Source organism: Camelus ferus, chromosome 3, assembly GCF_009834535.1.
Source record: "Camelus ferus isolate YT-003-E chromosome 3, BCGSAC_Cfer_1.0, whole genome shotgun sequence".
Lineage (NCBI taxonomy): Eukaryota > Metazoa > Chordata > Mammalia > Artiodactyla > Camelidae > Camelus > Camelus ferus.
In genome coordinates this window covers 7,493,649-7,518,995 of record NC_045698.1, presented here as the reverse complement: position 1 = coordinate 7,518,995, position 25,347 = coordinate 7,493,649, and the positions used below count along the sequence as shown (strand labels likewise).

At 50.2% G+C, this 25,347-nt stretch overlaps 1 protein-coding gene across 2 annotated transcripts in view; it reads right to left on the bottom strand.

The window, feature by feature from the left end:
- Nucleotides 1-421: 421 nt before the first annotated feature.
- Nucleotides 422-25,347, bottom strand: part of ANKRD33B (ankyrin repeat domain 33B) — a 72,370-nt gene continuing 47,444 nt past the window's right edge. The window contains exons 3-4 of one of the 2 annotated variants that reach the window (XM_032470053.1): nucleotides 10,119-10,259; nucleotides 422-1,963 (exon numbers count right to left, since the gene is read on the bottom strand). In XM_032470053.1, the coding sequence (XP_032325944.1) occupies nucleotides 1,134-1,963; nucleotides 10,119-10,259 (971 nt within the window). In that variant the 3' untranslated portion in view covers nucleotides 422-1,133. The remainder of the gene's footprint in view (nucleotides 1,964-10,118; nucleotides 10,260-25,347) is intronic. The other variant, XM_032470058.1, reaches the window with a different exon arrangement.

Here is a 25,347-nt window from a genome sequence, read left to right as displayed (position 1 = left end):
AACATGTTTGCTTAATATTCAATTCTAAGCCCCCACCCCCTAAGAATTTATCCCCGCCCCCTAGTTCAGTAGTTTGCAGAACTCCAGGTTCCTTATTCTTCTTGCATCTTTTTTACATTTTGAGATATCTGAATTCAATTTACCTAAGAGCATATATGACTTAATTTTATTATTCCTAATAATTCATTAAATTTACCCCCATTTTATTAAACAAGTTTTTTTCTCTTATGTCTATTCTTGAATGTGTTCAAGACTTTGTATCCAGTTTATCAAAAGTCCCTTGCTTAAAATGAACTTAATTCTAGCAATAAATATGTGCTTCTCTTTGCACTGTTTCATACTTTGATGATTGGCTTTTCTTCATTATTACCACTGTATGGACAAGAGAGCTTAAAAACTAAGATCCAAGGAAATCTGATTCTTCTATCTTACTTGATCATTTTTCTGTAAAAGTAAATTGCCTCCACCAAGTAGAAACAAACATTCAGCATCACTTGATCAAATTCAGAACATGCAGTGCTCATGGGCACCCACAATGAGATGAAAAGGCAGAGACCAAAACAAACAGCAAAAAAGGGGGAGAGTGTCACAAATTCTGTGCGAAATCAGAGATATTACAACTAATTATTGCTAGAAACGGTATTTTAAACAAAGGGTCTTCAGGCAAATGTGTTAAAAACCATCTTAAATACACTGGTAAAATGCTGTAAATCTGATTGTGATTAAAAATACAAAATTACGCAGAAAATGTTCTTTTGATAAACTGCTCCTAAAATTTTCTTAATTAAGGTTTTAAAGGCAGACTTTCAGGCAAAATGCCCACTAGGTGTACTGATGCTAGCCGAACTGATTTTACGCAGACTGATTTGTGTTTATGCCCAGTTCATTCTTGGTGCGGCCCAAACAGACAGGAACCGGTTTCTGGGCCCCTGAAGGAGCCTGTGGGCGCAGGGGTGCGCGGCGAGTGAAAGGCAAGCCCGGGGCGGGGGGCGCCCGGAGGCGCATCCTTCCCGGGACGGAGCCGCACGGCCTCCCCGCCGCCTCCTCTGGGGCTCCGGGCAGCAGCACCTCCGCGGCGGGCCTGGGCGTCCTGCCTCCCCGCGCCGGACGCACCTTCCGGGCGGCTGCCCCTCTCACGTCCTTCTCCTCCAGGACGGTGTCCGCTTCTCCTTCTGCGCCGCCGCCAGCCGCTGCTTCTCTGCTTCTTCCGCCTTCCTTTTCTCCTCCTTGGCCTCCTTGTACCGCCACTTGGGGAGCTGCAGGTGGGCGCTGTCCTTGGTGCTGCCCCTCGCCGCCCTCTCGGGCTGGAAGGTGGGCGCGGGCGCCTTGCTGATGCGCACTTTGGGGATGACCACGCCCGGCCGTACGCTGCTCCGCCGAAGCAGCTGCAGGGGCAGGAGGCTGGCCCTCCGCGGGGCAGCTGGCAGCTGGGGAGACGGGAGGCTGGCTCTGAGGGTCTCCTCTCTGGAGACCCCCGCCGCCGGGGAGGTCCGGAATGGTTGCTCGGTGCCCTCTGCCTTGTCCCTTTCCTGAGCTTGTGTGTCCGGGTCCCCCCGCGCCGCCAGGATTTCCTGAACCGCCAGCCGCCTTTTTCCCACACAGGGGGGGTCCTCGGGGCACACGGTCTGGCAAACAATGGCCACGGCGGGGTTGTAGAGGCTCGTGGTCATCCTGACCATGTGGTCCATAACCCCTCCATCCTCCAGGCCTTGGCGCGAGCGGGAGGTCAGCGCAGACCGCACAAATTCGGTGAGCCTCTGCAAGCAGTTTTTGGAGCCCGGAGGCTTCGGACCCGCCTCGAGGGGCAGTGGAAGCTCTGGTTTGTACTTTTCCCCAAACTGCTCCGCGCAGGGTCGCTCCAGCAGCCTCTGGAAGACGCGGACGGCTTCGAACCGTCCTGTGAAAGCCGCCCACTCCTGGGATGTCATCCCACGGCGGGAGTCCCTGGCCAGGACATCTGCCCCTGAAAACCATAAAGCAGAGACAAGAATGGATGGATGCAATGAAGATATTTTCCTTCCACAGGCAGAAAACGAAAGTCAATGAAATGGATCAAAGGCAAAACTTCCAAAACCTAGCAACCGCCTCCACCCTGGAACTGTGCCACCAGGATGAACCCACATGTGACAGTCACCTCACATGTGTTTACTGTTATAACACAACCTGCCTATGAGAGCTTCACTTAATGGTTCATCTTTCCTAAATATAACCACCTAAACTCAGCTCCTGAACCGTGGGATTTTTTTTTTAATAGAGATAAGATTTCTTGGCTTTTCAGCAATGGAGTGATGGCCAGACCACAAAGGTACTTTGAAGCACTTGGCTGATGCTACTAAAATGTTCTAAAAATACTAACAGTAACTGTCACTGGCAAAGCACTTGGTGTCTCACTTATTTATCGTCTCCCTTTTTCCTCCGAGATGTGTTGTAAGGACACCTATGGTTCTTATTTTGCAAGAAATGTGTGGTCCTTCACTTTTCGTGCTGGTGGTAGTTGGTCATGAGTCTGTCATCTTTACCAGACTATGGACTTCTCCAGGACAGAGGCACATCTTAGTCGTCTTTGCTTCCTTAACACACATCATTCTGGCTGGTAGAGGCATGCATTTAATAAAAGTTTATTACAGAATAGATGGTAGTCACAGTGGAGGAGGGGACGGCTTGAGGCCCCGAAGCTGGTAAGAGAGAAGTCCTCACCTTGGGTCTCCTGGCCCTCAGCACCCACGCACTTCCCACCTCCCCACAGGGGGCCTCTTCCTCTACGACAGTTTTCTGTGTCAACATGACCAGGGTCTAGTACTCAGGGATTTAATCAAACTCTAATCTGGCCGACAGTGAAGGTCTTTTGTAGATACACTTAGCATCCATAAGCAGTTGACTTTATTTTTTTTAAACACTTTTATTGTGGTATGGTTCCTGTAAACTACATATTCCAGATGGACAATTTGATGAATTTTGATAGATGTAGACACCCATGAAACCACCACCACAATCAAGCTAGCTAACATTTCCATCACTCCCCACAACGAGGAGATTATCACCAAAAACATGAGCTGTATCCAACCAGCTGAGGGCCTTAGGAGCCAAAGCTGAGCTTTCCCAGAGAAGAAAGAATTCAGCCTCAAGACAGCAGCATCCGCTGCTGCCCACGTTTCCAGCCCACTGGCTGGTCCTACAGATTCCAGGCTTACCCACCCCCCGAATCACGTGAGCCAGTTCCCTCAGATAACTCTCTTAGTATGTGCCTCCCATTGGTTCTGACTTTTGGAAAAGTGACTCCTACATCCTCACAGTCTCCCTTACAAGAGTCGTTTCCTTAGTAAATCTCCCCCACACCACCCCCTACCCCCTCCTAACATTGCAAAGGTAAACTTCAGCCCAGCCTGATGGAATGTTCATACGTTTCAGCGTGGCAGTAAAATAGAAATTAATAAGGAACTGCTGTTCAGTTCATCCTGGTCCAATCTCAGCCCCATCTACAGTTAAAACTCATTCAGGATTTCAAGTCCCACTGGTCATATTTCCACTGGCAAAGCAATGTGGGGAAGCAGGGCAATTATCTAGTCCGCAAATTCCAGAGGGCCAAGCCCGGCAGAGTCTTCTGCATTTACATCCCGCTCAGCCCCGGGTGTGATGACTGGTGAGAATGTGCTGAACCAGGGGAGGGGAGCGGCGGGGGCTCAGGCTTCCCTGCCCCGCAGCCCCCAGTGGCCCCATGGCCCAGGCAGACCCACAGCTCACCTGAGTTCACCTGGTAATGCTCTTAATTCTGTGACACATTAAAGAACAGCCATCTTAGGAGAGTAGTAATTATTTGGAACTGGAAATCAGGATGGAACTCATTAGCTAGAGGACAATTTATAAACTGACTAAAAGGGAAAGGGGGCAGTAAAAATGTCATTGCAAAAAATAGATGACACATTAAACCTTAATTAATTGCATGTCACTTAAAAAGGAACAAACTGCAAAATTAAAATCTTAATGAACATGGCTTGAAAGAGACATTTTTCAAATGCTAATGGAAAACTAAAGGAACAGCTGTCAAAAGTTTAGCGCACCTCTTCCTTTCCAAAACAACCTCGGAAAATACAGAGACTCCAAGGAACAAAGGCCATTCTGACTGTAATGCGGCCCGAGAATCTGAGTCAGGATATAAATAAGGGGTTCACTTCCTTAAGAAATTACCATTAAGGGTAATATGAAAGGCCTGGACACAGTCATTAAATCATGAAACACAAGCGCCAATGGTTAGCACTTCACACACATACCTTTCAGAGAACATGGAGCATCTCTAAAAGGCCAGGGTACATGTCTTCTGCCCGTGAGACGGCTGGCATCCTCACCCCCTTCCCTCTGTTGTTTCGCCCAGGGCTCCAGCCACACAGACAAGAGCTGGGCTCCTGCCAGTGAGTCCACTTGCTGCCATGCTCAGCGCTGTGAGCCGTCTGCACAGAATCCTCTGTTTCAAGCAAGGTGCAAGTTCTAGGCAATGCACCCTGACAGGTCTAATCCTGAGTTCCACAGTCTCGGCACTGCGGACATTTAGGGCCAGATCACCATTTGCTGCGGGGGCTGTCCTGTGCACTGGGGGACTTCCAGTGGCACCCCTGGTCTCTGCACACTAGATGCCAGTAGCACCTGACCAGCTGTGACAGTCAAAAATGTCCCCGGGGAACCACACACATCTCCACCCCAGTAAGGATTATTCATCTAACCTGTATGACTTGCCATCTTATTCCCTGCTTTCCCAGCCTCCCTTACAGCTGGTCAGCGAGCCCCAAAGAGAAGGCTGCTGCATCCTGATCAAAGGGACCGATGTTGGCGATCACGAGGTGACCAGTGAACAAGCTGGAAGGTGGGGAGTCGGAGGGGGGCGTGTGGGAAGCTGGGTACACAAGAGGAAGAAACCTGGGTCTGTGGTGTCCTCATGGAATCTGGGGTCAGCTCTTCACGGTGACTGCCAACCTCAAGACTCCTAGTGAGCTGAGACAGACAGGTGATTATTTTCTTTAAGCCACTGCCAAGTCAAGGTTTCTGTTATTGGAAGCAGAAAGCACTCTAAATTCTAAAAAACAATCTACTTTCTATCACTCGTTCATAGGGTGCTTCCCCCAAGAGTCAAGGCCAGGTCCACGCAGGACCAGCCGGAGGCAGGCAGAGCCCCGGATGCATCACTTCCTTTTCTATTTCTCTGCAAGCCCTCACCCCACCCAGCTTACCTGCCCTTCCAAGCCCAGCTCTGGTCCCTCCCTCTCCCACCAAGAGGACTTCCCGGTCACACAGGACCCCTGTGGTCGACTGGTCCTTGCAGGCCTCCTATGCCACCTCTGGCCTGTATCTTGGGCACGTGGGGTATATCTACTACTTCTCGCCCCACCCACACCACCCCCAGGCATTCCAGTCTTTCCCAGGGTCTCAGCCAGGTTGACTCCCATTTGCCCGCAGGGTAACGGGCTACTGAGCTCACTGTAGTTAGTTTTCCAGAATTCCTGGTCTTGCTTCCTCACCCCTCGCCGGCTTCCCAGCATTGCTTTCCAGAACGACTCCTTGCCCCTAGCTGGTCTCAGAGTCTGCCTTCATGGGGCCCAGGCTAAGACAGTGCCCTCAGTAGGATGGAATGCCTGCCTCTGAGCCCTTTCTCTGACTAATAACTTAAAACTATTCCAACGTGGCGAATTCTTAGGTCACAGGAAATTCATGTTTTCTTTTATAAACAGAAAGAAACCTCTGGAGTGATACCATATCCTCAGGGCTTTCCAGAAACACACAGTCAGGGCTTGCCTCGGACAAGGATGACCACACAGTCAGCAGTGGGGGTGCCTCTGCTCTGTTCATTACACAAGCCACTTACACCCTCTTTTCTGTCTGCTTTGCTCCCCGCAATCACGGGGAGATTCAAGGTCTCTGTTTGCTCGTTTGCTTCCCAAACGTGGCAGCACACACACCACACTTCAGGTTGGAAAGCCAGCTCTCTTGAGCCAGTGTGAAATCTCCCAACCTTCTCTGAGTTCTGCTTCCCTTCAGAGAAAACCTCCACACAGCTTCTCAGAGCCACTCTATTTTAAATAGACCTGCCACTTTGGGGTGTTAATATTCCACTGAATTAACAAGCTTCTGCAGCTCTCCCGCCGCAACCCCGCACCCTTGTGACTTTTACCAGCAGAGTCGGCATTGTCCCTTGTGAAGCCAAAAACCAAAGAGCCAATAAGTCAACCTTCCAGAACCTGGTTTTAGTTTTATTCAAAGCCTAAGCTCTGGTAATTCTAACGTTACTCCGTTCTGCCTGACAAGGTTAGAGAAGAGCTGGTAAGCGCATATAGATTATGAGCTATTGGAAAGTCTATAGACTTTAGGAGGGCATCCAACTCAGCAACTCATCGTTCCTAAAAGGAAATGGTTCTTGCTGACTATAATGAAATCGCGACTCGGAAATCCAACCCAGGTGCAGAAGTACACTCAGGTACAGAAGAATACTGCACTGGAAAAAAAAAAAAGAGAGGAGACGGTGATACACATTTCACCCTAAGTATTAACATGTTATCATGCTGTGCCTTTTGATTTAGAATGACCACGGGATGACCACTCTGTGACTTGCTCTCACGGTACCTTTCTCAAGTGGACATAAAAGAAATTTCCAAAAGAAATGCCCAGATTTGGTGATATTCACAGGCTTTAGTTTTTCTTAATATTGATACATTCAAATGGAAATAAGACTTCCAGACATTGTTTAATATTTTTATTAAATTGTTTAAATATCTCAGGTGTCCTTATTGCTATGTACCACACCCAGGGAAGACATTCACTCACATGTTGTTTTTTTCTTTTAAAACATATACACATCTACTGAGAAAGGAGAATGTAATGCACTTTCCTGGGAAAAAGTATAAGCTAAAGGCAATAGTAGAAAATGAAAATATTCTACGAGCTGGACAAGGACAGCCTTAGTGGGCAGCTCAAAAGCCGCCTGAGAGAGGTGTCAGATTTTTGTTCTGAGAAGGAATACGGAACAAGCTGGAAGGAGGGCTGCACGTAAGAGGGACAGATTCTCTTTGAACTTCTTCCATTGTTTCCCATTTACATTAGTTACATCCGCGGTTTTCAGCAAGAGGCGACTTCCCCACCAGGGGACACTCTACATCGCATGGAGATATTTTCGGTGGTCAAAACTGGGGGGTGTTACATCACCTAGCGGGCAGAGTTCAGGGGTTCTGTTAAACACCCTACGAGCCCCAGGAAGAATTATCTGCCCCCAGACGCCAGCAGTGCCAGGATTAAGAAACCTCACCTTACATGTTTGCTATCCCCCTTGAGAAGCATCTCACCACAAGATATTTTTCAAAGGGAAAAACATACCATAGGTTTTCGTTCACATAATAATCATTGAACACCGAAATCCCCCTGTAACAATAATGACAACACTGACTGTGCGCTCCCTCCACACCAGGCACGCATCCTAGGGCCGTCCACCTGTGAACCCATTCAGCCCCCGGCCTGACCTCCTGCGCAAGCTACTGACATTCACTGCATTTTACAGAAGAGGGGCCCAGCCCAAGCAGGAGGGGACTGGCCTGGAGTACAGAGAGGCTGAGTGGAGGAGCTGGAGTTTGAGACCAGGGATCCTGATTTCCAAGTTGGTTGTATGTGTCCTTCTGCTCTGACCACGTGCAGCTCAGGGATGGCCGCCCTGGGTCTGCACTCGTGTGGGTACTTCTAGGCTTTGCTGGGGTTGTGCTCACAGAGGAGGAAACAGAAGAGGGAGGGTATATAAAACCTAATGCCAAATTTGTCACCCAAATAACTGAGTGGGGAGAAAACCCGTGAGCACTGGACGCTGCCCCTAAGCAGTGAGACCACCTCTTGTGAGATCTGAAAGGTGGTTCTGTGATCCTGTAAAGGCCTGAAACCTCCACCAGACCAGGGAAAAGAATGACAGCAAGCCCTGCGCACTTCCAGAGTGACTGGAAGGCAACTGGCCTAGAAACAGAAGGGTTTGTAATTCAGATTCTCGGGGGAAAACGCCTGGATTGACATCGTAAGTTTTGGTTGTAAAAGTAAATTGCTAAAAATCTACACTCAATTATAATGATATCCAGAAGCAGCAAAAGCAGGGGAAGTGCCTCTCAGACACAAAAGCGGCAGAGTCCCCTAATTGGGAGGTGCCGCCCCTCACTGACGCCGCTGATCCAGGACCCGCAGGGCCTCAACTCCCCAGAAACTGGCAACCGCTTTAAAGAAAATGACACCGTCGCTGAGTCAACAGCACAATCAATAGGACTAATTTTAATGAGGATCTTTTTTTATTCCCAAGAAGGTTTTCATCTTCGAAGCCTCCATCTTCGCTTACTGAATTTGTTTTTCTTACAGCATCCCCTGACGCCCTCCAGTTGAAGCAAGAGAGAAAAACAATCCAACACAGGCTGTGAATCCTATACCCTGATCTAATCAAGAGTGAAAGGACAGATGGCCTCAGACTAGGGGACACGACTCACTGGTGGGTGTCAAAACCCTGTCATGAAGAAGGAGTAAAGACTGAGAAACTTCTGGGGACCGGAAAAGACTGGGGACATGGGACAACTAAATGTGGGAGCCAGGCTGTGATGCTGGAACAGAAAGGGGGCATTAATGGAAGAACTGATGAAATCTGAATAAAGCCTGGGGTTTACTGACTAGTCGTGTGTAGCTTCAGCCTCTTGGTAAGATGTTAACACAGGGCGCTGAGTGAGGGCTGAGTGTGCGCTCTCTCTACGATTCTGTCACTTTTCCATATACCTAAAGTTATTCCAAAATAGATTTTGGTTTTAAATAGAAGATTCTATTTTTAATAAAATAAATTTTATTTAAAAAAAAAAAAAGCAGCAGCAGCAAGTTGCCTAAACAGAACTGCTGGTCTAGACTGATGCCTGGAAGAATTTTAATTCTGTCCTCAAGATACTGAGATGGGGGAATGCCACCCCTCTGGGAGCACATAGAATGAATGCCTGGACCCAGTGCCAAGAACAAAACCAAAATAAATTAAGGTAATGAAATTAAATAATGTGACATCAGCATCTCCCACTGAGTGAGACTGAGGGGTCAGATGCTCCCGCGGCGCCCAGCCCTTCACGTACATTTCCTCGTTTAATTCTCAGAATAACTCAAGAAGGTTGTGCTGGAAAGATGATCACTGATTCCACTTTAGAGTGAAAGAGAAAAACTGGAGAACAGTCGCGGGCAATTCAGCTTCGTAATTCATTCAACCTGTCAGAGAGTTTACAAAGTGGTGTCGTGGTTCATCCTCAGGGCGGTGGGAAGAAGTCACTGCCCCCATTTCACAGATGAGGACAGGGAGGCTCAGAGAAGGAAGGGCTTCCTCCAAGATAAGGAGGCCGCAAAGGGCAAAGGGGGGCTGCAGCCCCAGAATGTTCCACTCGGTGACACAGCGCAGAAGGAAACGGCCACGCATTAAGACTGAGACCCCTATTCCACGAGTCCCCCTGCCACCCCGGCTTATGATTAACTTCTCTACCCAAAACTGTAATCCCTTTGTTGTTCCCCAGCCCCTGTTCCCCTCAGGATTGATGGGTATCAAAGAAAAAGGGGGACTGAAACCTAGCAGGACCCTGCAGGGCCCTCCCAGGTACAAAAGCCCCTCCGTGTCCCCTGTTTCTTTTTTGTAGAAAAAAGGCTTTATTTAGTGTCCTTCCCAAAGCTTCAAAGAGCAGCCTGGAGCAGTTAACGGCTAGCACGAGTCACAGGACCCCTGGTCCCTCCGGAAGGGGCAGACATAACACTCTGACGCACGTCTTTGACTTGTTCTACTTTGCCCACCTTCAACAGGACCGTCTTGCCACTCAGAGCCAAGACCAGACCACACAGTTCTGAAGAAGAACAAATACAGGCAGGAAGAAGCCCACAGGGGACAAGGAGGGCTGTCCTGTGGGGTGACCAGTGCTGCGACCTCCCACCCGCCCTGGAAACAGGTGCTTTCGCTTTTGTTTGTTTCAGCGCGAATGATGACAGCCATACACTAGGCTGGTTCTAGGGGGTGATGCCTCCCTTCCACACACATTTATTCCTTAAAGGAGCAAACCCGGCACTTCCCGGGACCGCAGGGCCACACAGGACAGGTGGGGGCGTACCTGCTAGCATCAGGGCTCGGATGCACTCCGTTCGGCCCTGCATGGCGGCTTTCATCAGGGCCGTGAACCCAAAATCATTCCTCCTTTCAAGGTCAAGGCCGGGGAAATAGTTCAACAAGTAGTTGGTGATGGTGACGTGTCCTGCGAAGAGAATTGCACACGTGCATTAACCACACTCCACAAAGAGCGCGCCTTCCAGAGAGGCCTTCCTGCTGAGAGAGAGAGAAATGTTGCATGGCCAAACTCCGGGGCCAGCCTGTCTGGGGTGGGGGGGGGGATGTGTTTGCCTCTCAGGCTGCAAGAAGTAATTCTCACGAGTGCAGGAAACACAGGCCCGCCCTGGCCATGGTGTGGCTGCCTCCGGTTCTTGTTCCCTCTGCCAACCCACTTGGAAACCCAGCTGTCCTGTCAACCTGTTAAAGAGGGAACATGGTGGGCAAGGATGCTGCAGGGATGGCGTGTGAAAATGCAGAGCTAGCCCCATGCAGACACTGCCTGGTCAGGGGGTGGTCCTGGATGCTGTCAGCTCCCTGCAGATGCCAACGCAAGCAGGTGCAAAACGGGAAATGAAACTTGAAGCCATTCCCTGGAACTCCGGGGCTTCAGAGATTCAGGGAGGAGAAAAGACATCATCTCATCATAATAGCAACACGGTATGCCAGTGCACGCTGCCACCCTGCTACTTACCTCTCTCTCTCTCTCTCTCTTTCTCACACACACACACACACACACACACACAGAGGCAGGGAATACAGGCAGTGTGACTACCCAGACCCTCAGCCATAAACCCAAGCAGTTAAGAACAGTCATTTGAGAATACGGATTTCTCGCCTTCATCACCTTGCACTTCCAAAAGGGCCTGACTTTCTGCTCATCCCCAGAGGATTTTCAAAAAGCCCACGTGCTCTTAGACTGCAGTGACTAAGGAGAACACAGGTGAGAGCAGTGTTCCCAGATTCTCCAGCCTCGCCCATGCAAAACCAAAATGGAGCAGAGAGCTCCTCCCACAGAAGGCCCTGGGCCATGGGAAGAGGCTCCTGGGTCAATTATCCATGCTGCCCGAGGCCCACTGGCCACACTGCTCAAGTCCTCATGTGAAATGACACGCCATCCTCCCCTTAGACCCTTCAGTCCCTCAGAGGAGGGTTCCGTCCCCGGCATTGCTGACACCCAGAGCCGCACTGTTCCTTGTCATAGGGCTGTCCTGGGCACCGCAGGACGGACAGCAGCACCCCTGGGCGCCACCCACCAGATGCCGGCAGCTACTGTGCCCTCCCTCCCAGGTCTGACAACCAAAAACACCTCCAGACATTGCTGAGTGTCCCCTGTGGGCGCGGAATCACTGCTGTTGAAACCATTGAGCTGGAGGCTCAGACCTCACTGTTTCAGGACCAGGAGGGGAGAGGGAGCTCCCCTGCTTCCCTGTACCCGGGCCCCTGCACCCTCCAGCCTGCCTCCTGGCTGCCTTCTCCATCCTGACCCCTCTGGTGGTGGCTAACACACCCTTTAGGGTATTAGCAACCTGCAGAAGTTCTCTCCTGAGAGCGGCTGGGGGGCCTGGCTGCCCAGTCTCCATCCTCATATGCTGAGGATTCAGCTCCAAACTCCGCCCCCCAACCCCCACCCCGTGCACGTGCCTTGGAAACACCCACAGTCGGGGGCGCTGGTGTGGAGCTGGTGGACGTTTAACTGCACTCCCTGCTCCCCGCAGGGAGGCCTCTGCCCCACAGGGAAGCCAGGGCCCCTGAGGCTCCTTTCCCGGCTGGTCTCGGGAAGGGTGCTGGGTGCGAAGTGAGACATGGCAGAGGAGGTGAGGCCTCCTCCAGAGGGCGGGGAGCCCTGAGACACGAGGGGCCTCCCAAGGCTCGGTCACCTTGCTCTGCAGACTGGGAGGCGGAGGGAGCCAAGGCCCTCAGCACAGCATCCAGCATCTCGGAGAATCCCCTCCCTGCTGCAGCGACGCCTCCTGGGCCTTCGATCCCCTTCCTGCCGGTGCCGCCGTGCATGCCCCACCTTAAGTCCTCCCAGGGTGGGGGCTGTCCTTTCATCACACCCTGGCGAGACGACCATCAGGCAGGGACCCAAATTCCCTCCTTGCATGGCACCCAGACACCGCCCAGCAAAACTGCATCTTTCTCATCAACTTCCAAGTTACAAATAAGTGATAAAAATTAGCATGTGGACTCTTCCAGAAGCAGTGTCCTCTGCTCATCACAGACCTCAGCCCATCTCCTAAACTCACCGCAAAAATTCAAAGCTACACAAACATGTACCTTTCTCACTTTCTGAGAGAAGCACTGATTCATGTGATCATGTTGCGGGGTTAACAAGCCAGACACAAATGGGTGTGACCCTCCGGCCCCGTGACCCACAGGTTCGAGCAGCAGCTGATGCATTTTGACTCATTCACATCACTTTGCCTTCTGCTGTCATCTACAGCCCCCCTCCCCCCACCCCCCGTAGACGGATGCTAGCTGTGGGGCCCTAAAGCCACTTATCTGCTCTAATCCGTGTGTGTGTTGTGGGCAGGGTGGGGGTGGGGCTTTCATTTTGGGCTCGTCATCCAGCTAAACACTTTGTGGCATCTGTCACTTAGATCAAGCCAGGGTCATGGTGCAACGCATCGCAATTCTTTTAGAGCCGTTTCTTTACAATCGTGAAGGAGCGTGTCCTTCTCAATTTTCAGCAGGATTTCCTCTGCAGTGACATGTCCTAAACACTGCGAAGAGGTGGGAGACGAAAGTTGACAATCCACAAAGCTAACAGCCCATTATACAGATCAGTCCCGCATCTTACGTTGAGGTCAGAAAAACCAGCATGTAGCCCACCCATTCTGACTACTCTGACCGCCGGCTTGAGCTGTCAGTGACCCACGGAAGCACCCTCGGCACCACTGTCTTTCCCAGGATGACAGAATAACCGCTTATTCTGCAGACGACCTCGTTCAACAGAAATGAAGAGTGGACCCAACGCTGCTAAGAATGAATAGGTATTAACCTTTCTTCTTAAAAACCGTGACAATTAACCAAAATGAGCCTTCCTTTTCTTTAGTGAGACAGCTAGCTAGCTGGATGACAGATACTAGAGAGAACATAGCCTTCCTCGTGTAACAGAACCCAAACGTGCCTCATTCTGAAATCTAGCTTGACTCTAGTCCAATTTTGACCTTATGGAATAGGATTTGGCTCCTGAAGTCCTCAGAGTGGACTTAAAGTGTGGGCTGACCATACTGAGCCCCCAAACACCCACCCCAGCCCCATGAGCCGTAACCTGCCTAAGAGAAGGGCACAAGTGGCCCAGGGAATCAGTTAACTCTTGATGAACTAGCTTCCGTGTAGTAATTACATGGCAGTGTAAATGGAGAACTCAGTACTTAAGAGAGTTGGCCCTGAGAACTCCCAAGTTCAAGTTCCCAACCCGCCACTTAAAATCTGGGTGACCCTAGGAAGGTAAGTCAACTGCACTGAGTCTCTACTGACTCATCTGGAAAATGGGGGATAATATCAACCTCACCACTGTGGAAATGACAGGAGATAGGGGTTGTATAAAAAGTGCCTGATGGACAAATCTCCCGGCAGAAAAATTTCAAGGAATTTAGGTGTGTGCTCTACTCCCAAGGAGATGAAACACAGCAACTCGCTCCTTAACTCCGGGCTGTGCACAGAGACCCCCTCTTCCAAAGAGCAGACGGGAGGAAGGAGGGAGGGGGGAGTCATCTTACAGCAGAGAAGCCTGGCCAGCACGACCTCAGCCTGGTGGTCCAGGCCCACAGGGATAAGGCAGGCCCACAGCATGTGCTGGTAACGATTCTCTGCTCGATCAAACTTTAGCTGGGCTCCTGAATTCCTCCCAGGCCCATCTATGCACTTCCTGGTAAAATCTCATTTTATCAAGAACCCAGCTCATAAGTCAGTTTAACCAGAACACTCCACCCTTGGTATCTGATCAGTTCCACCATCCCCCAGGTGATATCTGATCACCCTGGCCTGTCTTCAGCAAGAATCCTGTTAGGTCGCTTTGGCCAGAATCTCCCTGATGTTTCCTCTTAGTAATTTTCCATCCACAGACCCCTACCCTGCCCGTTGGCTATAAATCCCCACTGGCCCTTGCTGTATTCAAGAGTTGAGCCCAGTCTCTCTCATCCACTGCAAAGTCCCATTGCGATGGTCCTTATACCAATGGAAACGATTCTGAATCAAGTCTGCCTTACCATCTGTAACAGGTGTCATTGGATATTCTTTTTATTTTAACAAAATCCTTCATATGATGTCATAAGAGTGGTCCTTTCCTCTGTGGTCCTCCTTTGAAAAACCTGTAACTCCAGTCTAATCATTAAAAAAATGAGACACACACAGATTGAGGTAGACATTCTACAGACTACCTGACAAGTTTTCCCCAAAAGTCTGAGAAACTGTCACAGCCAAGAGGAGCTAAGGGGACATGACAACTCAACATCACGTGGGATCCTAGCTGGGATGGTGGAACAGAAGAGAGACATTGGGAAAAAACCGAGGAGGTCCAAATAAAAATGGACCTGAGTTAATATTAAAAATGCATCAGTGTGGGTTTGTTTGTTTTGTCAAATGTATCCTCCAAATATAAGACCCTAACCACAGGGGAAGCCTGGCATGGGGAACACAGGGATTCTGTGCACAATCTTTGCAGTTTGTAAGTCTGAACTATTCTAAAACTGAAAGTGTATTTCATGAAAGGAGGTTCAGGACAGGGCCACTCGACAAGAGTGAAGCAGAGGGACAATAATTCTCAGCTGGCTGCCGGGGGTGGAGCCTCTCCACGCCATCCACAAACCTCACCAGTGGTGCAGGAAGCTCACCAGGAGGCTGTGGTGGGCACAGACGATGGCGGCTGGACGCCAGGATGGACCCTGGGAAGGCCAGGTGGATGGAGAGGAGATGCTGACACAAAGCACTCATAAACAGACAGGCCTCGGTGATTGCCTGACCGAGCCAAGTAACAGAAAGAGAAAACGATGACTCCTGGTACAACCATAGCCCCAGGGTTCTGGCTTCACTTTGGATGGTCAGTGGCATTTTCTCTGAGAGCCGATGGGGGTAGAAACCCATGCTAGCCACGCTTGACTATCTATCCATCTACCTATGTTACCAAAGCCAAGGAAAGCACCCTTTGGTTAATTGTCATGGTTTTCAAGAAAAAAGGTTAATGTCTATGCATTCTTAGAAGCCTCAGGTCCACCCTTGATTTCCACTGAGTCACTCTCCTCCAAACCCCACGTGGGAAATTTCAAACTTTCCCACCCTTAAGTCACCCAGCTCACAGCAAACCCCTCTCCCAGGAGATGACGCAACTCCCTCTTCACAGAGAGAACTGAAACCGCAAGAAGGGAACCCCCTCAACTTTCCCCCATCACCCCCCACAGTCACCCACACCCATGCTAGTGAAAAGGAAGGTGACTCCTCTCCTATTTAAAGACGCCCATCTCTCCTCGCCCTCCGGGGCTTTAAAGCCATTCCCCGTGACTTCTGAGGAATATATTTGTGCTACAAGCTACTTCCTCTTTCTTTTCAACCTCTCCCCTTAGTTCACTCCCATCACATTATATTCGTGGTCTAAATTCTTCACCTTGCCCTTTGCCATGTGACCTCAAAGTCCTGCAAGAAGAACGTTGGCCAATAGGATGTCTGCAGGCAGAAGCTTGACACACACTCACTTGGCGGGACTCCTTCCAACACTTGTGCCTCAGCTGTCTGCCTAAGAAGAACATGCCCGGGCTGGCACGCTGGTCCCAAGAAGAGGGTGAGGACACACAGAGCAGAGCTGCCACAGCTGGAGGGCCCCGCTCACCCCAGACACATGAGCGGAGGCAGTCTCTGTCCGCCGGTCCCCAGCCCAGCCACAGATATATCAACTAGAAACGTTTTAAACTAGAGTTTGGGAGCTACTGTGCAGCAAGAGGCTGGTAGCTGTGCTCAAGGGCCACCCATCTTAAAATAAATACGACTGTCAGTCCACTCGGGCTGCTGTAACCAACTGCCATTGACTGGGCGGCTTGAACAACAAATATTTATTTCTCACAGTTCTGGAGATTGGAGAGTTCAAGGTCAAGGTGTCAGCAGATTCAGTGTCTGGTGAGCGTCTACTTCCTGGTTCATAGATGGCTGTCTTCTCACTGCGTCCTCACAAGGTGGAGGGTGATGGAACCCTCTGGAGGCTCTTTTACAAGAGCACTAATTCTATTCACGAGGGCTCCACCCTCGTGACCTATTTACCTCCCCAAAGCCCCACCTCCTCATATCATCACTTGGGGATTGGGAGTCAACATCTGATTGGAAGGGGTGGGGGAACGTAAACATTCAGTCCATTGCGATGACCAACAAGAATCCCCGTGGACCTGTCTTTGCGTTCCAGCCACCGGCCATCAATCAATTGACTCCTTTTCAGTCTAACTTCCAGACTCATCCACTCTCACTCTTGCTACTTACACCCCCACCCCACACACAGTCTCCTGAAACTGTCTTCCATCTGACCCAGTGACTGCCTTGTGGCAAAATTCAATGGTTACTAGTCAGCTCTCATCTTACTAGACATCTCCATAGCATTTCCCACTTGTCTGTTCCACCCTTTTGGAAATACTCTCTGCAGATATCCGGCTTGTCCACCCTTCTGAGTTTCTTCCTATCTCTCTGGCCACTCTTCAGTTTTCTTTGTGAGTTCCCCTGTTCTCTCCTTCCAGAAATGCCGCTGTTCCTCAGATGTGTGACTACGCCATCTCATCCCATCCACTCTCCCCTGGTGACCCCATCTACTCTCATAGATCTGGGAATCACCCTAAAATTCCCAGATCACTTATCTCCAGCTCAGTCTCTCTTCCTGACTTTCTTACCTAAGTATCAGTCTAGTGGCTATTTCATCTTGGGTAACCCACCATCAATTCAAACTCAACACATCAAATCCAAAGCATGGTTCTTCCAAACCCATTCCTCCTGCCCACATTCTTTATTCAGTGATGAACACCCACCAGTCACCAGGGTACCCAAGCCAGAAATCTGGGCTTTCTCTTCAGCCTTCCCCCACCTCCTCCCCATCCAAGTATCAGTGAATTCTGCCAAGACCACTTGGTAAATATTTTCCATACCTGTCCGTGTTTCTTCATCCCCACTTCCACCCCAGAGCTGGGCCACCACATCCTTACTGGGGTCCACCCCTCTCCTAAATGTCCTCCCTGGTCCCACTTCTGCCCCTCCATTCATTCTTCAAGCTATCAGCAAGAAACTCTTCTGATCAACACAGCTACTACCTAAAATCCTTCATGGTTACTACATTTCATATAAGACTCAACTCTTTACCAGCTATCTCCTTTTTATCTGGCCTTGCTCTTTGAAGGGTAGCAGAATATGCCATCCCAAAACATGCCACTTTGACATAAAAATTATTTTGAGCTGAAGGCAACTGAAAAAAGCAGATGCAAGAAAAGCTCCCTCCCCATTTGCCTAAAAGCAAGACATACATCCTTTTTCTTTTTACTTTACCCCAGTTTTATTGAGGTATAATTAACACAGAGCATTGTGGAAGATTAAGGTGTACAACATAATGATTTGAGTTACGTGTATTTTGAAATAGTACCACAGTAAGTTTAAACATCCATCATCTCATATAGCTACCCAAAGAAATAATGGTTTTTGTTCTTTGTGATGAAAACTCTTCAAACTGCTTTTGTTTATCCTGCCGTTTCTCCACAAATTTGTTGTTCTTCATGGAAGATGACATTTAAGCCAGAGTTCTAAGCCACCTCCTTGAGTTACTTGTTTTTCCCAGATGTCCCCCATGTTTACATGAGGTACAGGTGTTTATAAACGTCTGGTTTTCTCGTTAGTCTGTTATTACAGGGGTCTCAGTTGGGAACCAGGGGGTAGAAGGAAGGTTATTTCCTCCCCAACATCCGCTTTCCACCCTCAGCTCTTGTACCAATGCCCTTCTAGTCTACTCTGTAATCACACAACTCTCTTTTTAATTTACCCATGCAGCATGCTTTCTGGGATCATCTGGTGACCTCTGCACGACCTAGTCCCATTTTCCTTCCTTGACTTTTTACCCAGCTACCTGATGAGTCATCCCTTCCAACAGAAGATCTGCCCTCCGAGCCTGGATTAGGCACCTGGACCGTGATGCCGCACGGTCCACGTTTCTGTGTGCCTGTGGATTCCCACAGCCACCACAACCCTCACGACCCTTGTTCATAAGTCCAAAACTTCCAACTGACTGCAACCTCAATAATTACATAGTAAGTAAAAAGACTGAAGGATTCTTATTTCTCCCCTGAAAAAAGTTCACTTATCAAAAAGGTTGCTAATTATCAAGCCATAACCCACATTATCTAAGATGGCACGGACATCACAATTATTAATTACTGATTCATTCAACATGTAATTGGGTACCAATTATGGGCTAAAAATCTAAGGAAACAGACAATCAACCCAAGCTGCTCTAAAAATGGGAAAATGTTACAGAATTAGGGTTGTCTCAAGACCTGATTTTTCTGACACCGGGTACACAAAGTGTAGTTCTCCAAAGCAGGCCAGTAGAGGGAACTGTTGATTGGAAATAGCAAATCCCACTAGCGCAGCAGAAGAAAACAGATTCTCCCCAACCAGGAGAGGGGGGACGTGCAGGTGGGGAGGGGGGTGTGTCCAGCAGGCCGTCCTCTCTCTGATGGAGGAGCAGGGCTAGCTGCCTTGGAGGAGGTGGCACTGCTGTGCTTAGTCAGAAAGACTCCGAAAACTGTAGTTTCCAAGAACAGGCAAGGCTAGGAAACCTCAGAGATTTGCCAAGTTCTAATTTATTTGAAACAGTAGAAACCTAGCAAAAGGAAAACACCTCTTAAAAAACCATAAACCTCACAGTGAAGTCAGACTGAAATCCTGGCCGGGTGGAGTAATAATAAAATAAGATGAACAGTGGAGAGTGTTTATCCCCGGCCCAGGCCAAGTCATACATTCTCTTCTCAAGTGGGACCCTCTCCAAATCCTCCACGAGCCAGGACTCGTCTGGGCAGCCTGCGCCGGCCGGCCACCCCTGGGAGCCTGACTGCCACTTTGTCCCCAGCAGCGAGTGGCGTGAATAATGCCAGGTTGGTTCTCAGGGCATCTCCTCCGCATTTTTAAAGATAAGTTCCAGGAATAGCAATTTCAAGGCTGCACCAGAGGTTACTTGGCACGAACCAACTTGATATTATCACCAGTCCAAAAGGACCCCTGCTGTGTGCTCAGTGCACCTCGCTGCTGCCGTTCTGTTAAAGAAGAACTAGAGATGGAGAGAGTAAACACGTAACGGCCATCCCTGGCCTTGTAGTTCATTTCTTTGGTTATCTTGCTTTCTACTTTACTTTTTTTAGGGGACGTATGAGAGCAGCTGAAATCACCAGCTAAATGAGATTCAGGGATTATCTGAGGCTTTAGTTTCTTACAGTCTCTCCATTGTAAAGGCTGAGTTCAGATTTGGCTGTATCTCGATTATGTGTAAGTCCCTGGGAGGCTAGGCTTTTTAGAGAACACCTCACAGGCAGATCAAGGCATTTGCATTCGAATTTACACTCACAAGTGCGGAGGGGGCCTTGTAGAAAGCCCTGCTGGGCGGCTGCAGTATCAAATGATACACATACATGGTCGCTTTACAGTTTTTCTTTAACCACACAGCTTCTGCAGGGTCCGATTCTGACTCGACCAAGTCAGCTGAGGTCACTCCCCCGCCCTGACCAGCAACTTGTTTGGGCTCGAGGCGAGACGTGTGACACAACCCCGGCAGATGTAAACAAATCTGTGCTGGAGGCTTCTGGAAATGTTTTCCCATCTCAGAAAATAACACAGGCAGGGATTTGCTCATCCTGCCTGGCGCCTCCTGCGCTGTAACGTGAGGCCACGGTGCTTGGAGCTGCCAGGCCGTCTCGGGATCATGTGGGAAAGGTCAAGAGCATTTCTGAGACGCTCAGAACACGACAAGGCCACGCAATGAAGCACCCCTCCCCCGCCAGCTGTCGCCTTCAGACAGGTCGTGTTGCAAGAAGAGGCAGCTTCCTCACTGTTGAAGCCTGTTTTGTTGGGGATTCGGGAAACTGCACCCAAAAGCATCATAAGAGATCCTGGGCTCCAATAAAATCAGGGAAACACAACAGCAAGTACTAAGAAAAGTTCACTTTGAGTTGACAAACACTGAAAAAAGCCCTTTACCCGAACAAGAACACCCTTGAGAACATAGTGGGAAGTGTAAATTGGCACTGCTTTTCCTAAGAGCCATTTGGCAGGGGCTGCGAAAATGTGCGCATTTAAAGTGTGCGTGTCCTTTGATGGAGCAATTGAGTTCTGAGAATCTGTCTGTGCGTTTCCGCTCCTTCCTTCTCTGCCCTGCTTTCGGCCCTGGAGGCTGACCTCACCAACCGCCCCTGCCGGGCTCCTCAGCCCCGAAGGCTCGGGGGGCTCAGCAGGGCCGGCCAGGAGGGGAGCGGGTGTGTGCCTGCGCCTCCACATCCATCTCCCACCCCTGGGGCTGCGGCTCGGGTGTCCCAGGTCCCCTGGGTGCCCTCTGCTGGGCTCTCACCCCAGGGCCCACCCCTTAGCTCTGCCCTGACCTCCACTCACAGTCCCCCAGCCAACTCCTCAGTCTAGCCCTCTGGGTGCACCTGCCGCTGCACCAGGATGCTGACGGGTGCACCCTCTTCAGAAACGCGCCCCCCCGACACAAACGACTTGACGACAGTGTTGTCTCTAACAGGCTCATTCAGAAACTTGCGGGCATTAGACTTTTAATTTGGGAGACAGAATTCTTCCCCGCCCTGTAGACCCAGCACTGAGGATGGCCCTTGGACATGAAGTGACTGCTGGATAAATATTTTTTCTAAAAGAGGACCTTGTACAGAAAGATGAGCCACAGTTGATTGAACTGCCTCAGTTACGGGACGCGTGGCAGGGGGTGCGTGCTGTGAACACACCACCGCTCAGCGGTGCCGCTGCGGGAACCGGGTACACCGCGCGTGCTCCGGGCTGCACAGAAAAGCCTCCTAGAGCTACTGCGTGAAGAAGTCAAAATCACAGTCTCTACAGATTTATCCCATTCATGTAAATAAAAGGTGCGTGCACACTCTGTGTCTTAAAATAAGAGAGTGAGGTCAGGGACGGTAACCAGCTGGAACTCAATGGACGAGAGAATTAGGGAGAGTGAAATGGGATGTTTCTTCTTCTTTCTCACTGATACCTCTGTAGTGATTTTTCACGGTAAGCACAGATTGCTAGACATCTTTAAGAATTAAGAAATCATCAAATAAATAAAACTGTTTATGGAATTGGATGAAAATGGGACATCATTTGATTCTACCAGCTAAAAGCCCAAACATCTTCTCTTTGGTTAAAATAGTACATAAAGGCTCAGTCACTTCCCTTTAGTCTCACTGTGATTTAGTGATGGTTCTGTGTCCCTCTGACGACGTCTCACCCAGGTCCATGAACCACCCCTGCCCTCAGCTCTCCTGCCCGCTGAGAGGCCACCCACCACCGCCCTGCATAGGAACCTCCAAGGCCTCAGTTCTCAGAGCGAGGCCCCCAGGCCAGCAGCCCAGCATCAGCAGGGAACTCACTGAAGCGAGCATCCTGAGCACAAGCCCAGACCCCCGTCACCCAGACCCCGGGGGCCGGGCCCAGCAAGCTGCGCGCCACCCAGATCGGGGCTGAAACATGGGCCACCCGCCTGCGGGTGACGGCGACTCCGCCTGCGCCCGAGCAGGACCCCAGGGGGCCTTGCCAGGACAGACCACGCCCCACCCCACCCACCCCCTCTCCACGCCCTCCACCTGCCTGCTTGTAGAAAAGCTTTAGCCGAGTGCAAAGAACAAATTTAATCAGAGAATCGAGAGACGTTCAGAAACCAAAGAAAACAGTCAAGCAAGACAAAACAGCAATAGTTTAGCCATTAAACAAAGCCAAAGACCTTCTCAAGAGCTAGAGATAATAGTCTGAGCCACATCCTTTGAGCTGTTTTGCAGACACTGAGACCCCCACCAGGTAGAAGGAGGTAGCTGTGTGCTGCCCACAAGCACGCAGACCCCAGAATCAAAAAGTTGATGACGTTGACTCGCAATGACCTCACCACCAACCAATCAGAAGACTGTCCCCGGGCTGATCACAGACCCCACAAGCCCCTCCCACACCCTGTCTGTAAAAGCCTTTCCCTGAAGGCCGTGGAGGAGTTCAGTTCTTTTGAGCACCAGCTGCCTGGACTCCTGGCCGGGCGCCTGCAATAAATGCCACACCTCCCCTCACCACACCCTGGGGTCAGCAGTTGTGATGCGGGTGTAGGGTTCCCCTTTAGGTGTAAATCTAATCTTAGGTCTAATCTATACTTCCTGGTACCCCAGGAAGGAAAAAAAAAACAAGGCAGACACAATGTTCAAAGAGATAACAGAAAAGTATCCTTTAAAGCAAAAATATGACTAACGTAAGTCAAACAGCCACAGAGAGAAGGAACTGACACGTATGGCAGCGTTGGTTTGAGGTTTTTTGGTTGTTGGTTGGTTGGGTTCTTTTCACCGTCAAGGATGCAGGGCGGGAGGGGGAAGGCAGGAGATCTTTACACGTGTAAGAAATATCAGGATATCAACAAAGACAAAAATCAGGCTGGACTCTGCACTTGTTACCTGGACTGTTCTTCTGCAACATGAAATGAAATGGCAGGGGGGTAGGCAAAAGACAAGTTGTTTTTTTTTTTCATTGTGAATACAAAATAAAAACATTATCAATGAGGCAAGAATTCAGAAAGCACTTCTCGGGTATTAAACCACAAGTTATGTCCTTACATATGCAAAGAGCTCTGGCAAATCAGTAAGGCAAGTCACCTCTTCTTCTCATAGTTTCATACTCTAGTATGACACACAGGCTCTTGTCCAGGCCATGCGCCTGCTGCCCAGGAACGCCTGGTAACAAGCATCTGCATTCTGGCAGGCACTGATGTCGGTGCTCCACACTCTCCACCTGCCATGGAGACCTCTTCACTTAGAGGTCTCAGCATTTCAAAGGCCTGAGGACCAAATGAAGGCGATGTTTCTCCAACCACCACCCTGTGGTTTCTATCCCTTTGAATTAGCATCATTCCCTGACCAGCAGGCTGAAAGCTATTCCAGACCCACCTCTCCTCCATCGCCCACATCACAACCACCAGGACCTGTGCTTTCGGCCATTGGCATCTTGCTCCTCTCTGCAACTGCCCCGTGCGCACCAGGGTCATCTCTCCCGTCACCACACACCCACCTCATGTCACTCAAATGCATCCCCTCGTGTTGTATCTACACCCTTTGTGACCTGGTCCCTGCCTCCTCCTGGGGCCACCTCTCCCCCATCCCAGACACATGCAGTCCTTGGTCATTGCTAAGATATGCGGGGCTCCCTCTTGGTCCCGTGGCTTTGCAGCGTGCTGGCTGGAACAGCCCACCTTTGACTTCAGGACCCAGCACAAGCCCCTTCTCCATGATCCCTGTCCCAAACCACCAGGCTAGATGGGGTGCTCTCACCCTGAAGCTCCCAGCGCACTCTCCAACAGGGCCCATCAGAGGCTATTTAGCTGGAGAATCACCCAAAGGAAGAGCTGCCCTTCACTTCCCCACCCCGGTCCCGGCCAGCGGGAGGCAATGAGTGATGAGGCTACGATCACGGAACGCCTCTCATGATATCCTTTTACGCTTTTGCTGTTCAGGACATTGTACACCAGGGCTTTCCAAGCCTGAGGGGCCTCCACAGAGGGGTAGCTTCATGCCCTGAAACCTGACGGGGTAGACATGTGTGAGCACAGCCCCAACACCTGGCAAAGTTTGGGGGTTCCCCACCTTAGGCACCTCAAGTGAAAAGCAGGTGTGAACAGACTGCTTCCCATTCCGGGGGTGAAACTGCCAGACGCTGGCGTCTCTGGTTTCTCTGGGCTCCCCAGTCAGTCCCCCACGCTGGCTTTGACACAGGAGCCTGTGATGCAAGACAGGACAGGGAGGTCCCCCTTTGGCGGCCGCGGCAGAAGTTCCCTTTCCAGAATTAGCATGCAGTGTGGTTTGGGGCTTTTTCTGCAGCTTCCCTGGCCCTGAGTCCGAGTCTCAACAACTCTCAACAACATCGTCATGTGTCCCCACATTCCCTGAATAAACAAGCGCCTTTTCTACCACATTCAGTCGGAAGCAGCTTCTTTCCTGGAAACTGAGAAGCAGCGCGATACAGCAGATGTGCCCTGGAAAGCCAGGAATTTTGAAAGTGGTCAGTTACAAACTCCGTTCATCCCACGATTACAAATGAAATGTGGCTCTGAAGGGATGAGCAAAGTTTCGTGCTTGACTCAAAGTCTGTCTCACATCAATTCTAGAAGAGGACTGGGGAGAACAGTGCGGCTGGCGATGCCGGTGGAAGGACCACCTCTGGAGGTGACCGCCTTTGGCGGAAGGACACCATATTTACAAGGTGTTCTCACTAACGGCCCCGCCTTGTTAAACTGATACATGCTCAGCAAGAAGCCCCTGCTTTTTCTTTACATCCCCAAGCAAAATGCAAGGCTACCTTGTAACTATGTCCACTTTCATACATTAAGTGTCACTAGTGTCCCTTCCACTCACTAAGGAGCCACCAGCAACTTCCCGATCCCCAGTCTCTAGAGGAGGTGCCAGCAGAGGCTGGGTTTCCAGTGCAGCTTCATGTTCGAAGACTTGGGGCAGTTCCAGAGCTAGTTCTGCCCCACCCTGCGTCCTGCACTGGTAGGTAACCTGCACTGTGAGGAGAGAACAAACCCGACTCCGTATCGGGTCTGTTCCTTTAGCTCTAGCCCTGTGCCCTGTGGCCTGGGCTCAGTCACACTGGCTCTGCGTCTTTTGTAAAAGAATGTTGCCTGTAGCCTGAGATACACAGGAGAGCCCATTCTCACAGCTCTGACCTATACGGGTATAACACTTTTCCGTTCATATGGAGAACAAACAGTAACACCTATCTTGGAGGCTTATAGAAACATCGTGACCAAGTTTACATGCACAGCTGCAAGAACAAAGGATTCTGGCACCAAGAAGTTTGCAACAACCAGCCACACCCCCTCCCCTTTTAGTAGAAAAGCATCCTGAATTCTAACTTTGGGACACTAGTCCGCAATCTTCTTGGGCTGCTGGCTTTCTGAATAAAGTCACTATTCTTTGCCCCAACAACTCTCGATTTACTGGCTTGCTGTGTGGTAAGTGGTGTGAGGTTGG